The 17066-nt window shown below is 44.9% G+C and overlaps 1 protein-coding gene across 1 annotated transcript in view; it reads right to left on the reverse strand.

The window, feature by feature from the left end:
• Nucleotides 1-17066, reverse strand: part of Arhgef37 (Rho guanine nucleotide exchange factor 37) — a 50780-nt gene that overhangs the window by 15571 nt on the left and 18143 nt on the right. Inside the window, exons 2-7 of the mRNA XM_076856733.2 lie at nt 16543-16730; nt 15010-15133; nt 11595-11742; nt 3266-3465; nt 1655-1785; nt 969-1073 (exon numbers count right to left, since the gene is read on the reverse strand). Coding sequence (XP_076712848.2) covers nt 969-1073; nt 1655-1785; nt 3266-3465; nt 11595-11742; nt 15010-15133; nt 16543-16719 — 885 coding nt within the window. The 5' untranslated portion in view covers nt 16720-16730. The remainder of the gene's footprint in view (nt 1-968; nt 1074-1654; nt 1786-3265; nt 3466-11594; nt 11743-15009; nt 15134-16542; nt 16731-17066) is intronic.

The following is a 17066-nucleotide window of genomic DNA, read 5'->3' on the forward strand; positions in this document are numbered from 1 at the left end:
GGGGCCCACAGAACATTTAAAATTTTATTTAATTAGTTCTTACGTTGACATGTCAGGATATCCAGGGTATTCTTTCCTTAAAATCAGAAGATCTAGCCACACGGGGCCCCCATTCAGCAATTGTCAACCAGAGTCAGGTAGCAGCTCTTCCTTTAGATCATTCATTCATTCATTCAGCCTCCAAATTCTTTGATTGAACCCAGGGGCACTTAACCACTGAGCCACATCCCCAGCCCTTTTTATTTTGAGACAGGGCCTCACTATGTTGCCTAGGGCCTCACTAAGTTGCTGAGGCTTGCTTTGAACTCGAAATCTTCCGGCCTTAGCCTCCCAAATTGCTAGGATTAAGGCATGTGCTACCATACCCACCTCAGCCTCAAAATTTCAAACACTATATTTAAGTCTATTGAAAATGTCTCACAGGTAGCCTGTTGGATGTCAGGCTCCTGCTGGGCCCTATTGCTTCCCTGCCTCACTGTGCTACAATAGGCTCCTAGCTGCTCAGATCCTTGCACTGGGGACTCCAGATGAAGCACGAGCCAGCAGGGCCACTTGACCCCCACAAAGAGGAGTATGGACCCAGACTTCCAATAAGGCCACCCCAAATCCCATTATCCACTGAGCCCAAGTGGTCTGTGCTAACGGATGGGACAACATCTTTCCCCCTCTGCAAGCACTTCCGAATGTCAAACATTTGCAAACCACCCATCGCCAAGGAGACCTCAATAGTGGTACCTGCCTGTACTCTATCTGCACTGGAGTTTCTCTCCCCTGATCCAGGTGCTGGTCTGTCTGGGGGCCTTGTACCCCACTGAACTCTGACCCTGCTTAGCAAGAGATGCACCAGGGCTATCTGGTCCTGGGCTGAATTGTTTGCTTGCGTTGCTGACTTGGATTGGCCCTCCAAATGCTCCCTGTAGCTGCTGCTAGTCCAGACCCACCTGTTCTTAACCCTGCAGGGTCCTCACCTCCAGATTATCCAGGTAAGCAGCCACATTGCTCTTCAGCTCCGTCACACACAGGGACACCCATTGGAACCTCTCCTCTAGGTCATCAAATTCCTTGTCTTCTGTCTGAAAGTTACGCATGTGAGGGCTGAGAAAAGCCACATGGGGGCAGTGTACAACTGGCTCCCTTGTCCCATGTCATCACTGGGAACCATCTTTCCACAGACCCACCTACCACATCAGGTTCCTGCAGCTCCAAAGCTGAGTGGGACAGTTATAAGGCAGTGTAGCATAATAGTTTTGCATCCACATTATGGAATCAGACATAGAAGCATGAATTGGTTCCTAGCTCCCTAACTGTGTGACCATGGACAAGTGTTTTACCCTCTGGGAGCCTGTTTTCTCATTTGCAAAATGGGGACAATAAAAACACTTCACTGTGCAAATCAAATAATGCTCATTCAAATAGTTACTGGGAGCTACTTGTCAAGAACCAAAGCCTAGCTCTCCTGTCTCTAACAAGGACCCTGACAACCAGGAGCCCTACGCTGGCTCTTCAGAATTGGGCAGAGGTACCTCTTACTGGCACTTCATTCTCAGGCTCAACTGGTTCACTTCTGAAAGGAGCTTAAGCTTCCCGCCCACCACTGCACAGGGTCAGGTGCCTTGGTGGCTGTGGGGACTGTCCCTCCCCTGCCCATGCTCACCCTGGGCACCAGCCCTGCTTCCTGCTTCAGCAGCTGGCTCAGCCGGGTAGTCTTCTTGGAGAGGGTGTGCGTGTTGATGCGGGCCAGCCGCTCCCGGAGGCTCAGAGGCTCCACCCTGGTGTATTTGGAGGCTGTACCAACAGAGAAGGCGGGTACCTTGGGTGACCCCGGAGGACCCAGGAGAGCAAGCATCCCTGATGTGTCTGGCTGGGGATCACATTCACCAGGCCAGCAAGTCACGCTGTGCTAGGGTCCTCAGTCCCTGCTGTGAGCCCTGAATGAAGAGCTGGGCTTTGCTGGACTTTGGTAAGTTACCACTCCTTCTGGCCTTGGTTTCCTCATCTGTAAGATGAGGCTGGCTGCCTCTTAGGATTGCTGGGAGGATCACATAAGACAGCGGGTACAAAGACATCCTAAAGAAGAAACCAGCAAGAGGTGATTTGCCCAGACTCCCCTCCACTGGTTTTAGGCAGGCCAGCTGGGAACCACATCCCACCCCTACTTCCTGCTCCTTTGTGACCTATGCACCTGGAAGGAGAAACAGGTGAGGAGGACATGCAAAGCTGTCAAATGTCATGCGGCATGGTGGCGAGGCTCCCAGGCCCAGGACTGAAACTTGACTCAGTCTAGCTGTGACCAGGAGCAAAGGAGGTAAGTGCTCATCTTACCCAACTGTGAAATGGGCCTGCAGGGCCTACCTCAGTGGGGACCAAAGATGAGGAAGGGAAAATACTGCATGGTTAGCTCTTACGAAACAGCTGCTCACTCCCCTGATTTGATCTCCACACACTGTAAATGCATATCGAATTAATGCACTGTACCCCATGCATATTTGTGAAATAAAAATAATAGTGATTATAAAAGGAAGCATTAGCTAAATACTCAGTGTGCAGCTGAATTTCTCTATACCCGGGACATTGCTTCTTTTCTAAACCTTTCTATTGCAACAAACTGAGAGGTAGAAATTCCTCCCACCACTGCCCCCCATTCTATTTAACTCCTTAATTCCTCAGTATTTACTTCTCCCCCACAGTGTTGCAGCCATGTGGTTTGGATGGGTTTGATCTCACTTTGGCTCAAGGACTGGTTGCTGACTAATATAAACCATTCCATACAAACCCTCCTCCTGATAATAACAATGAGTTCAAAGAAGGGCACACACCCAGGCCTAAACCAATCATTCATAGCATTCTCCTAACAATGGTGATTGGTTCATAGTGAGCCTGTGGCCCAATTGGGTCTTATCAGAATGATGCTCCAATTTAATTCTTAAGGATAAGGGGAGAAAAACTCTGTTTTATCCTAGAGGGTAAGGTATGCAGATATGAGTCTTGGAACAATAATAGCACTTTCTATTTCCAGGGAAACCAGCCTAAAAATGAAGCTAAAACACAGTAAAGAGCAAAGGCAAGAGAATTAAAGAAAAATGGAGCTACTACCTTGATCATTCCCTACCTAAAGCCCATATTACTTCTGAGTTTATACAAGCTGTTGCATTCTCTTTATTGGTAAAGTCAGTTTGAGATGAGTTTTTTGTTGTTGTTGTTTGTTTGTTTCTGCAACCAGAAGCATTCATCAATGATGTATCCCCTAGATGTTCCAAGTCCTTACCCACTTCCTTGCGCATCTTATACTCATTGATGTTGGCATTCACATCCTGGAGGGCAGAGGCAGCCCTCTGTAGGACCAGGTAGGCACTGGCATCAGGGAGTGTATTCTCCAGGATTTTCTGTAGCAGCAATGGGTACTTGGTAATCCTCTGCAGAGGAATTACCAGTAAGAAACTGAGGCCTGAAGGTCCAGCTTGCGGCCTGAGGGAGAAGTCTGGTATTAGGTAGGGAAAAACCCACCCTTCAGGTACCCAGCTCTGCCATTTAACTTGCTCTGTGATCTTGGGCGAGTTACTCTCCCCCACGGTCTTTAGTGTCCTCAAGTGTGATTTGTGAGGTTTACATGTGCAGTGACAGTCCCTTGCTTGCTCATCTGTACCAAATCCAATTGTCCATCCTCTGCCCTCAGTTTCCTCAGCCTCTCAGCAGCAGACGCAGCTGACATTCCCTTATCCTTGATATATATTCTTCTTTCAGCCTCAAAGACATTCTCAGTCTTGCTTCTCCTCATTCCACAGGCCACTTGGCCTCCTCTGCTGGTCTCTCTCTACTGTTGGAGTGTCCTGGGCCTCCTCAGCTCCCACTTACTCTCTTAGTGACCTCCTCTGTTCCTATAGCCTTAAATATATCCCAAACCCATATCTCTGCCCTGTCCATGTGGCCAATTGCCTACTTGCCCTCTCTACTTGCACATGGCCCAAGCACAACTCTTTGTTGGGTACCTACATGATATTTCACTAAACAAAATGGTCTACTGCTTTTAAAAAAAAATGGTTTTGAAATCACAGGAACTTAATTTTTAGTGTGCATGTAAGTATTCAGGAGCAAAAAGTCATAATATCTATAATAGACTTTAAATAACCTAGCATAAAAATAGATGGTAGGGTGGCACACCTGTAATCCCAGCAGCTCGGGAGGCTGACACAGGAGGATAACAAGTACAAAGCCAGCTTCAGAAATGGCTAGTTGCTAAGCAACTCAGTGTGAGACCCTGTCTCTACATAAAATACAAAATAGGGCTGGAAATGGGGCTCAGTGGTTGAGTGCCCCTGAGTTCAATCCCTGGTTACCACCCCCCACACACACACAAAAAAAAAATAGGCTGGGATTATGGCTCACTGTTGAGCACTTGTCTCATGTGTGTGAGGCACTGGGTTCAATCCTTAGCACCATATAAATAAATAAAATAAAGGTATTATATATATCTACAACTTAAAATTAAGAAAAACAGATGAAGCAAGAAGTACAATGTTAGATTTTGCTCCATTTAGGTGGTGGGCATGTGAATACCCATTACCTTGTTCTATTTTTCTATAGGAATCAAATTTTTTCTTTTTAAAAAAGTAAAACAAGGGGCTGGGGCTGTAGCTCAGTGGTAGAGTGCTTACCTAGCACGTGTGAGGCACTGGGTTCAATCCTCAGCACCGCATAAATATAAAGAAAGAAAGGTATGTGTCCATCTTCTCTCTCTCTCTCTCTCTCTATCTCTCTCTCTCTCTCTCTCTATATATATATATATATATATATATTTAGTTGTAGATATATACCTATATATAAAGATATTATATACACACACACACACACACACACACACACACAAACACACACACATATATATCTAAAGTAAAACAAAATGAGGGGCTGGGGTTGTGGCTCAGTGGTAGAATGCCTGTCTAGCATGTTTGAGGCACTGAGTTCAAGTCTCAGCACCAAATGTAATTAAATAAAATAAAGGTCCATAGACAACTTAAAAAATTAGAAAAAAAAAGAACACCTCATTGTGGCAAGGTCCATGCCAGATACACTGCTAATGGCTGGATGGCATCTAGAATTTCATCAGGAGTCCAGGGCAGCTGGGGAGGGGCTCCGAAAGGCTTTCCTTGATCACAGCCAGCGGCCCACTAGCCTGGCTTCCGAGAAACCCCAGAGAGCCAAACCTCAGATGTCCAGTATGCCTCCTCCAAAAAGACTCACGAGTGCTCCTCAGGACCATCCTCTGACCCCTCTTTTTTTTTTTTAAGAGAGAGAGAGAGAGAATTTTTTTCTTGTAGATGGACACAACACAATGCCTTTTTTTTTTTATGTGGTGCTGAGAATCGAACCCAGGTCCCACCTGTGCTAGGCGAGCACTCTACTGCTGAGCCACAATCCCAGCCCCTGACCCCTCTTTGATGGAGCCCCCACCTCTTGTTTTTCTTAAGTAAAAGTCTCCAGACCAAATGTCCAGGAAAGAGCATCCACGAGGCTAAGAATAGACAGAGCAGGTGGGAGCCCCTTTGGGGACTGCAGAGGTGGGGAGGCAGGGTGGGGTTACCCATCAGGACATGCCTACACTGTCCATCTGCTCTCACCAAGGGTGTCCTAGAGCTTGGCTAACTGTGGGCAGTGGAGGTGGAAACAGTTGGCAGATATTTGCAAAGCTCCATCCTCTGGGCTTGCTTTCCATGGAAAGAGCCAATTGCCTCCTGGGGACAACTGTCACCTTACAAATCAGTGAGGGCTCCTCAAGAGATGATTCCATCCCTTTCCTCATGATCATCATGGCGTTACTACAGAATGCTGGCAGCCACTCACATTTACAGGCTTTCTAAGGTAACCTGGAGAGAATTTGTTTTATTATGTTTTGTTTTAAATTTGGCTCCATGGGGATTGAAACCAGGGCCTCACATGTGCTAGGTAAGCACTGTACCACTGAACTACCTCCCCAGCCCTTTTTAAAATTTTATTTTGAGATGGGTCTCTAAGTTGCCTAGGCTGGCCTCGAAGTTGCAATCCTCTTGCCTCAGCCTCCCCCTCATCCCCAGTGGCTGGGATTACAAGCATGCATCCCTAAGCCTAGTGAAGAAACTTCTATGTGGCCTTTCAGATAGGGGGAAAAAAATCCTGAAAACTGATATGCAGAGCTGGGTGAATATGATGAAAGAGGGCTTTTTATAGTCTCTCGTGGGTCATCCCTTGGGCAATTTGTGAAATGTACAAACCCTTTGCTCCATCAACCCCAGCCTAGAAATCCACCCCACAGAAATATTGGTTCAAGCAAACCAGGATAAAAGTAGAAGTTACTCAGCAATTCTAGGATTGCCAACAACTGGAAACAACCCAAAATCCACCAACAGGAGAACGATGGAGTAAACCAGAATCTAGTCACTGTCCTGGGAGGAACTCTATGCAGGCCTTAAAAAGAACATGGGAGAACCACCCATACTGTTATGAAAAGATATTCATGGCTATGATTAAATGAAAAAGAAAGTCTAGAACAGCCTGTGTAGTAGAGGTACCTTAAAAATTCTGCCTGCCAATCTATCCATCTATTTGCAAATATACAGAAGAAAATTTGAATGGACAACGTTCACTGCTGAAGGGAGAATGAGAAAATGGGAGACAAGGGAGAAGGGGCTTATAGGTTTTACTTTACATATCTGTGTATGGTCTCGTTTTTTCAATGAGTATTTCTGACCTTTATATTTGAAACAAACACAAGTAACTGGTAAAGGGAAAAAAAAAAAAAAAGCAGGTTTTTGGCTTTCTCCAGACTGCTACCTCAGCCGCCATTCTGGAACTTGGGTGCTAGTGCTACACTAACCAATCCATCTCTGCAAGGAGCCTCCAGGGTGGTCCTACCAAACAGAGAGCCTTCACCGGCCACAGGGATCAATCTTTGGTCCCTTTGGTTTCTCAGGGGGAAATGCTGCCTTAAAAGACAGGACAGGGCTGGGGAGTGTAACCCCTGGGTCCCCGCCCCCACCCCCCAGCACCATGGGGTGGGGGGAGGATCAACAGAACACCCTGCTTTCTCACTCACCCAAATAAAGGGTAGAGGACAGCATGCATTTTGGAATCAAAAAGATTCAAAATTAGAAAAGATTCCTAATTAGAGGTACCATCTCTCCTGATAGACTGAGAAAGGACTGTTTTTGGCAGGTGAGGTGATTCTAGTTGGCCAAGCTCAGGGAAGTATCCTGTGGTCATAAGCACAAGAAAGCCAAGACCATTGTTGGAAGAGGGAGGAGACCCAGAGCCAGGAAGAACTTCATTACTGACACAGCCAGACGTTCCTACTGAGGGCAGTTTGTACTCTTACAGGCAGGAGGAGACCAGCACTTATTGGACAAGGTCCAGGTACCCTGAATGTCTTGCGTGCACAGTCCCGCACTGCTAAAAATAGCTCCAGATTCACATGTCCCTCTGAATATCCAGAGCCTGAACACAGGCCTGGAAACGTGCTGTGATTTCAAACACCAAAATATGCTTGTGACACCTGGACTCTATCCAGTCACATAGCACAACTCTGGAAATTACCAGTCACTTCCTTTTATATGTAAGACTCCGGTCACGTGCAACAATATCCCCCTGGCTCATTTTCTCCGCCTCCCCAGGGGGTCCTATTTTCTGTGCTTTCATCATGTTCTTTTCTTCTTTCTCTTATCAAATGCAAGGAAGTCACAGTTGTTTGCACAGCTAGTTGCTGCCGCTGGGCACATACCCTCTCTGCTCCTTCATTTTCCTGGGCCCCTTGAACGCAACTGCTTCAGACTTCTCTTTCCTTAAATCCAACCTTATTTATTTGAAGCAGACACAGCATCTGATGGCTTCATTATATCTTTAAGTGTTGCTGTGCCTGAAGATTTACACACTGAAATAGGTATTATTTTATTAGGAATTATTTTCCTTGTATTTCTTCTCTGTATTATAGTTAAGTCATTATATTGTGCTTTTTTTTCCATTTATGTATATAGGTAGGATTTTTCTTTCATGTTCTCATGATAATAAATGTATTTAATATTTCTTAAGAAAAAGGGGGCACTGGGACTGACAGAGTTAAGAACCACAGGGCGGTCTCAGAGACAATACAACCCTCGCCTCACTAACATAACCAGAATAGCTAGTACTTATCGAGTGTCACTTGTGCGTCTGCGTCTGTGCTCCAGGAGGTACTGTTATTACTCCCACCTTCCCCATAAGGACACTAGGTTCTGACATGTGAAATAACTCTTCTGTGATAAGGGGGCTACCAGATCTGCCACCAGGCAGTCTAGTTCCAGGGCCTATGAGAAAAGCTGAGAGGGCAGAGGGTGAGACAAACAGCAGCCTTGGTGCCAACGAGGGCTCCCCTACAGGGCTTCTAGCATGTCTGAACTAGATGCCAACACATAACTCCTGGGAGGTGTTACATCCAAGTTTCTGGATTCCTGTGAAAAATCAGAGGCTCAGGCCCCAGGGGTCTCACATTCCCACCTAACTATAGAGGCACATGATTCACAAAAAATGGCTGCAACAGTTTCCCTCCCTGTTTTCCAAATCCTTTGAACTTGAATTTGAAGCCATTCTCACCAAGAAGGGGAAGGTGTTCCCTATCTTTTGAGTCTGGACTGGCCTTAGGACTTGATCTGAGTGACAACAAGACTCCACAGGCCTTGCCTGTCCCCCTAATCCGGAGAGCCTTGTAGCCATCGCCTGAACAAGGCAGCCTGCAAGAAGAGAGCCCACGGGATGAGGGTAAGTCAGTTCCAATGTCCCAGATACAAGACAGAGCCCATCCAAGATCAGCAAGCTGACCCCAAGTAATTATAGTTTCATGGGGCTGCTCAGCCAGGACCAGAAGAACCATTGGCTCAGACCAGTTACACTGCTAATATGCCTAATATTTAGTGTGAACTAAATAAACATCTGTTCTCAGCCACTGTGTTTGGGGTGGTTCATTATTCAGCAGAAGCTACCTGATAGCAGCAGTGCCCCAAGACTGTGAGGCAGCCAGCTCACACAAGGTGTGCCGTTCCCAGCACCAGCCTCCACGGCTTTCCTGTCCCACAGCTGGAGCCTCACCTCCCTGACTTCTGAACCCTGCCTAACTCCTACAGAAATGTATTTAGTGATCCTTGCAAAAGTCTGCATCTGTAAGACCCACAAGGGAGAAATGAGTGTGGTTTTTTGGAGGCAGGGAGGAGCTGGGATCTGGGTACTTGAGAAGGAGAATTTGGTGGAAAGAGGGAGACTGAGAAGGGGGAGCAAAGGCAGAGGAGGAGAGGAGGTGGCTGGAGGTTCCCCCTGTGATAATCCCATCTGTAAAGACCTGAATCTATACTCTTTCTCTTGGATGTAAAAGGGATGTATGAGTAAAATGAATTAATAATAATAACTCTATCCTTCCTATAGTACTCTGGTTTCCAGAAAATGACCTTCATCTGCCTCCATCTGGTAAGTTGTCCTGGGTGAGATATTACCTTTTCTGTGTTTTCTTTACTGGTCATTGAACCTAGGGCACTCTACCACTGAGCTAAATCCCAAATCCTTCTTTTTCTTTTTTTTAAAATTAATTAATTTTAAATTATTATTATTTATTTATTTATTGTACAAGGAATTAAACCCATCCCTAGGTTCACATTCCCAGTCCTTTTGTATTTTTTATTTTGGGACAGGGTCTCACTAAGTTGCTGAAGCTGACTTTGAACTCATGATCCTCTTGCCTTGGCTTCCCAAGGGGCTAGAATTACAGGTGTGTACCTCTCTCCTTTTTATTTATTTATTTATTTAATTTATTTTCTTTTGAGACAGGGTTTTACTAAGTTGCCAAGGCTGGCCTTGAACTTGGCAATCCTCCTGCCTCAGCCCCCTGAGTAGCTGGGATTATAGGTATGCATGACAGCATCCAGTTATAATTCTTTTTATATATATATATATATATTTTTTTTTAGTTGTTGATGAATCTTTATTTTATTTATTTATATGTAGAACTGAGAATTGAACCCAATGCCTCACACATGCTAGGCAAGTGCTTGCTATACCACTGAGCCACAACCCAGCCCTCTTTTTTTAATATAGAAAAGAAGCAGAAAAATTTTGCAGGAAAGGACAAATGACTCTTAAGTAAACAAAAAAGATGACAAACCTATAGATGCAAAATAAAACCACAATGAGACACCACAACAGGCACTCTGACCTGTTGCTAAGGGGTATGTAAATTGACATTGCCTTTACAGAGAGAAGTTTAAGTGTATCAAAATTATCTATACATATCTCCTTTGAACTAGCAGTTACATTTCTGGAAACATACCTTACAAATATACTTACACCAAGTAAAATGACTTAGGTTTGGGGAATAAACATTGTAGCTCTCTCTGCAATATCAAAAGAATGGAAACAAACCAAGTGTCTATCCAGAGACCAGTTAAATACTGTAGCCCAGATACCTGGTGGAAGGGTGCCTGAAGGTCAAAGGGCCATGAATGTTAAGGATTGAAATAGAAAGACCTCCAAGGGAGATATATGCATAATCGAGATTTTTTAAAATGACACAAACTGGGCTGGGGGAGTTGATCAGTGGGCAAATAACCTGCCTAGTGCCTGCCTGGTTCAATCCCCAGTATCCCAAAAGAAATTTTAAAAAGATAAAACTTTCATTTAAAAATCAGGAAAATAAGTGTATATATTTGCAATTGCTTGTATGTACAAAAAGGAACTACACAAAGAGACATGAAATATTTAAAAGTGGTTACCTTAACTTTGGGGACAGGAACTGGGTAGATGAAGGGTTGGGGTTGGGAAGATTCTTTTGCTATATTAATATTTATGTTTTACAGTTTTTGACTCATATAACTAAGTTATTCATTCAAAACTTAAATTAAAAAATACTTTCCCTGCATTTCTTTATCTGGAGTATGTAAATATGGATGCCAGCTCTGGGCCGTGAGGCAACTGGGAACAGTTCTGACGCATTTTTATGTGGGCTTCAGCCATCTATAAAAAGGGGACCCAAAGTGATACACACCTGCTTCCCAACCCCACTGTTGACAACACTTGGTTCCTGGTTCCCACCATGTCACTGCCCCTCTCTGAAGTAGCATGAGTGTTATTCACTAAGTGTTTCTGCTTTTTTGCCTCTGGATACATGGCAGGATGGGGCTCCCCACCTCCTAGCAGGTGGATACAGCAGTGATTAGTCCTAGCAAATGAGCTGTGGAAGCAATGGGTGTTATTTCTGTACCAGAGCATTTAATACCAGTGACTAACTTCTAGAGCTCCTTCTTTCCTTGCCATAACTTCTGCCAAAACCCCAGAGGGTGGCTGCTATGAGCATGCCTCCTGGAGTGAGGGTGATAAAGGAAAGAGCCCGAGATGGAGCATAAAAAAGATATCAACCTTTGCCATTTGAAACCACTGCAATTTGGGAGCCATTTATTTCAGCAGCATGGCCTGGCCTGTGCTGACTATAAAGGTACTGATATTAACACACTCCTGAAGCAGCATGAGCAACCCCAAGTAGGGCTAAGATGGGAACTGTCCCGCTGAGCTCAAGGTCAGTGGGGCAAGAGCAAGGGTTCAATGCTACTCACACCACTGCCTCAATGGTGCTCTGGATCTTCTGCTGCAACTCCGGCTCCTTCCGGTACGTCTCCAACAGCAGCAAGGCCTGGTCATAGCTGGCACAATAGACCTTATAGACTCGCTCAAACTCCTCTTGGAATTCCAAAAATAATTTACCTAACAACGAACAAGCAACAAGGGATTATCAAAGGCATGTCCTCTTGCTTAGAGGAAGGAGGCAGAAGGTGAGCTACCCGGCTCTGCAGTGAGACTGCCAGGCTTCACCAACATGTTGCTGTGGGCAAGTGACCTCCTATTTCTGTCTTTTTATCTGTTCCGTAATGTTGCTGAAGGACTGAGTGACACAATGGTGAAGTGCCCAAGCTGTAACCTCCTAGTACAGTTTGAGTATCCTTCATCTAAGATGCTTGGGACCAGAATCATGGGATCATAATGTATTCGCACATACATTAATGTATTCGCACATACATTATGAGATATTTAAGGGGTGGGACCCAAGACTAAACACAAAATTCATTTATGTATCATATAGACCTTGTACACACAGGCTAAAGGTAGTTTTATGCCATATTTTTAGTGTGCCTGTTTTTTGACCATGACTCATCACAGAAGGTCAGGTGTGGAATTTTCCACTTGTGGCATCATGTCAGCACTCAAAAACTTTTATATTTTTGAAGAGGTTCAGGTTTTGGATTTTAAGATTAATATCATTGTAATGTCATGTGTAGCTAATAAAAAAAAAGATTAGGTATCATCAACCTATACAAAATAAACAGTAGCTACAATTGCTGCAATAATAGCAAAGATGCCCACATTTAGAACTGCCTTAAGGCTTAACAAAACACACTAGTGACCATCAGCTCATTTTATCTTTGTGATTAATTCTGTGCAGCAAATATAGTCAGGAACCCCCAAATGTACCAAGGAACACATGGTGCAGTATAGGCAGCAAAGTACAGGTAGGTAGTTGCAAACAAGTGAAGGCTTTAGCATTAGAAAAAACTAAGGGCACATCATGGGGCAGACTTTCCCCAGTCTTGTAACCTGGGGAAAGATTTGATTCCTCTGACCCTGCATTTTCTCATCTATAGAATGGGCATAAAATTAGTACTCACTTCCAATAGTGTGTGTGTGTGTATGTGACAAAGAGAGAGAGAAAGAGAGAGAGAAATAATACATGTAAAGCACCTGAAATAAATTTCACTCACCAAATATTGACCAACTGCTTATTTATTGACTATGTGCCAGGCACTCTGCTAAGCTCTGTGAACAAAACAAAGCCCCTGCCTCAGGGGTTTATAGCTTACTGGGGAAGACAGGCAATAAATACGGCAGTCCCTCCATATCCATAGGTTTTTGTATGCATGGACTCAAACAACCGAAGATCAAAAATATTCAAAAAGAAAAATGTGTCTGTACTGAACACACCCAGGCTTTTCTTCTTGTCATTCCCCGCAAGCAATGAAGTACAACAGCTATCTAAGATTGTGGTATCTGACAGGGTCCTGAAACCTGAAGCCTGCAGATACCAAGGGATGACTGTATACTACATACACCAGGTAGTGATGAGTGTCACAAATTAAAACAAAGTCAAATAAAGAGAGAGTGGTGGGGAATCTATTTGGGGAAAGACTCCATGAAGATACAAGCGAGCATCTATTAGAGACTGGAAGCAGCCAGCCCTGGGAACTCAGGACAAGCACAGTTCTCTGGCGTAGGATGAACAAAGACAGAGCCCAAAGGCAGGGGAGTCTCTGCATGAGGGGGCTCAGCTGGAGCAGAGAGAACAAGGACATAAGGAGGAAATGAACAGGAGACTGAAGCCCCATCATGGAGGGCCCCGATGGAGTGAGGCACAGTAAGTTATGCTAATCTTACTTGCGATCTTAAGGTGTCCAGATTGCATTCTACAAGGGTGGCAGGAAGCAAATGGAGGGTTTCGAGCAGGGGTGATGTGATCTGATTTTGGCTCAATTTCGGGAACATGTACACTAAAGCTGCAAAGCATAGGGAAGATTAGCACAGCCCCTGTAGAAGAGTGAAGTGCAATTCATGAGGTGTTTCATGTTTTAAAATAAAAAAAACTAATGAGATTGGTGGCTTATAGTGGGTGGAAGGAACAAGGCATGAAGAATGAGGGAATGGGGGTGGCCCAGTAGGGAGGAGAGAGAGGGGAGCCATGCTTCATTAAAATTACTTTTGTGTATAGCTCTGACTCTTGGGACTGCGGTGATTTTTTCTATAAGCCTAAAAGTGCTCTAAAAGGTCGGGGGGTCTGAAGGTATAGTTCAGTGATAGAGCACCCTTGGGTTCAAATTCCAGTACCAAAAACAAAACAAAACAAACCTGAAGAGCATTTGATGGCCCAGCAGTGAGAAAGTGGTAAGAATGAAGACAAATGTGTTAACCACAACAGGGAGGTGGGAACCAGGGCCACAGGCAGGACAGGTGACTTTTCTGCCTGCCAAAATCATAGACTGGGTCTCTAACCAGGCCTCCTTTGGGACCATCAGATGGTTCTCAGTAAATTTCCACACATGACATCACCACCCCAGGACCTTCACTAGTGCAATCCAGCAAATCCTCAGGGATAACTCCTGGGAGAAGGCCCAGGGTCAGGAAGAAGATGACCAGGAAAGGAGACCCCCAAAGCTTGTATCTGGGGAGAATCTGTGGGGTAGAAGGAGGTCAGCCAGCTGCAGAGCAACTCCACTGAGAGCCAATGTGGACCTGGCCACGAAACCTAGAGCAGTTTCTCCATTCTCTCAACATAGGGATGTTCTCAGGAATGTGAACATGTTAAAGACACTGTCACACCACTGTGGATAGGGACAGGGGAGTTTCAGTAACTGAAGAGCAAAGGAAGGGAAATTCCCAGAGAGTAGAGAGAAAAGCAGGATGTCCAGGACACCAAAGTAAAGGCTTTTCCCTCCCTTTCTTGTCCTGACTCATTTAGGAGAAAAAGAAGTCTGTTAAAAGACTGTTGTGGGGCTGAAGATGTAGCTTAGTGGTAGAGTACCTGCCTAGCATGTGTGAGGCCCTGGGTTCCATCCCCACTACCAAAAAAGTCTTGCCTGAGGTCCAAAAATTTTTAAAAATGCTGTTGCTACCCCCATAGGAAAAGGGCTTTCCTTGCATAGCACGGCCTGGGAAGAGAAGTTTAGCAAGCAGGAGCCAGAGTAGCCTGATCTGGCACATGGCTGCACCTTTAAGAGGTGATTAGGTCACAGGGACCAGATATGAATCGAGGGCCCTACTGCCTCTGACATGTTGTGTTTCAGGGATCCCCAAACCAGACTCCCAATGAGACGCACTTCCATAGAATTCTAAAGCCCGTTCCCCGCCCCCATTCTGCAATGATCACGTGCTAAGGACAGTTCCGCAGGAAGTGAAGGCCAATAACTCCCTAGGTTTTCTGCTTACCAATTAGATACACTTGCTCCTCTTCCTTGGAGGCCGTCTCCTGCAGACCATGAAGAAATCTGCTGCTCACCTGGATGATTTCATCCATGTTTGAGAACAGGACATCCAGATCTCCCTGTGGCAGCTGAAAAAAAAAAAAAAAAAAACAAAGAAGCCCGAGGAGGTCGCTGGGAGTCTGGTAGAGGGACTACCTGTGACTTTGCAGAGTAGCCCCAACCTCTCACACCCTCAGTGTCCCACAACCCTCAGGAAGACTGCCTGTCCCAGTGGAATGTTTGCAAGGATTTGAAATTTACAAATTATGTTTTTTCACTACTCTGCAAGGAGAAAGGAAGACATGGAGTACTCAGCGTGCAAAAGAGGCTGAACGAGGGCTTCATTCCTAGGTCTGCTGCCAACTGTCACTTTTTTTCTCCCTGTTTCTCCATCTGTCATCTGACAATGGGAAGTTAGATTTCTTGCCAGCTCTGACATACTTGGCATGTACCATCATTACTTGGAGATGCACTCCAAACTCCAGTCCCTACTAACCAGACTACACTACTGTTAAAAAGGATGCAGGACATCTATATGTACACACCAGTCCCTCTACCAGACTTCCAGCACCAAAATGTAAGCCGGATGCATGTCAAGAGGGAACTGTGGTACAACGTCTATAGTATGCTCTTATTTTTGCTAAAATGAAAAACAACATATATGTTTATTTTAGTGCCTATTATTCTGACGGGTAAAATAATAGAGGTCTTTTATCTTCTACATTATCTATTTTGTTATTTATAATCATTCAAGAATCACTAATCAAGCCAAGTGTGGTGGTGCACACTTGTAATCCCTGTGACTTGAGGCTGAGGCAGGAGAATTACAAGTTCGAGGCCAGCCTCAGCAAGTTAGTAAAATTTGTCTCAAAATTTAAAAATTAAAATAAAAAGGGCTAGAGATATAGCTCACTGGTAGAGCACCCCTAGGTTCAATCCCCAGTACTCAAAAAAAAAAAAAAAAAATCACTAATTGAACGTCCATGATTTATGTACCCAGACTGGGATATACTGAATTAAACAAAGCCTTTGCTGTTCTGGAGCTTGCATACTTGAAATTCTATAGCAAGATCCTATATTGCTTTTAAAATTGGAGGGGGGGGGAAGATGCAAAAAGCGAACACTATAATAGAAACCCACGAGAGTGCTGATTTCTCCAAGTCATCACCCTGTGAAATGAGACAATTAGAATGTAGGTCAGTTTAAGCAATTTGGTCTAAATTGAAAAAGGGCTTGTCCATTAGCTCAATTAATTCTGAGGGGCTTATTCCTCTCCCCATTAGCCTGTGAATAAATACACTGCAACTCTAAGCTATCCAAGGCCTTGCTGGAGGTTGGAGAGCCAGTAAATGGTAGTCCTAGGGCTTACAGAACACTCAGACTTAATACTCACATGCTTCCTTTCCATCAGGCCTGCCCCAGGACAGATGTGAGGTCTCAGAAGCAGACTCACAGTTACCCCTACAAGGATGGCCTATGGGTGGCCCCACCCAAGTACCTGCTGGAGGCGGCCCCTGATGTTGGAGGCACAGAGTTGAAGCATGTGCAAATAGGAGACCTCAGTGTCCAGGAGCTCCCTGACAGCCAGTCTCTGATGGAGCAACCGTCTGTCCTCAGAGCTGCGACCTTCCTCGTCCGGACTCCCTGGTCTGGAGGTGGACTCATGATCACTCATGTCCTCAGGTTCTGGGAAAAACAAAACCATCCTGATTTATTTCCAGGGAGCACTACTGGAAAATGTTGTCCCTAATTTGAAGACAACTATTCATCAAGAGATCTAAAAACATCTCGCACAACAGAGTTAAGATGAAGTGTTGATTAGCCTTTAGGGGCAGTATCTGGACTCTATAAAAAGGCAGACAACAGCTCAGATCAACTGCTGACATTTTAAATTCATTTCCCAGGACTCAGACAATGTGCTTTCCTGGCTCTTCTATTTTCGCCCCAGCTTTTGACCCAGATTTCTTCATCTGGTTCAGCTCAGTGCCTCTCATCCTCTCTCTCTCCTGATGGTTCCCCCCA

This window comes from Callospermophilus lateralis, chromosome 5 (genome assembly GCF_048772815.1).
Source record: "Callospermophilus lateralis isolate mCalLat2 chromosome 5, mCalLat2.hap1, whole genome shotgun sequence".
Taxonomy (NCBI): domain Eukaryota; kingdom Metazoa; phylum Chordata; class Mammalia; order Rodentia; family Sciuridae; genus Callospermophilus; species Callospermophilus lateralis.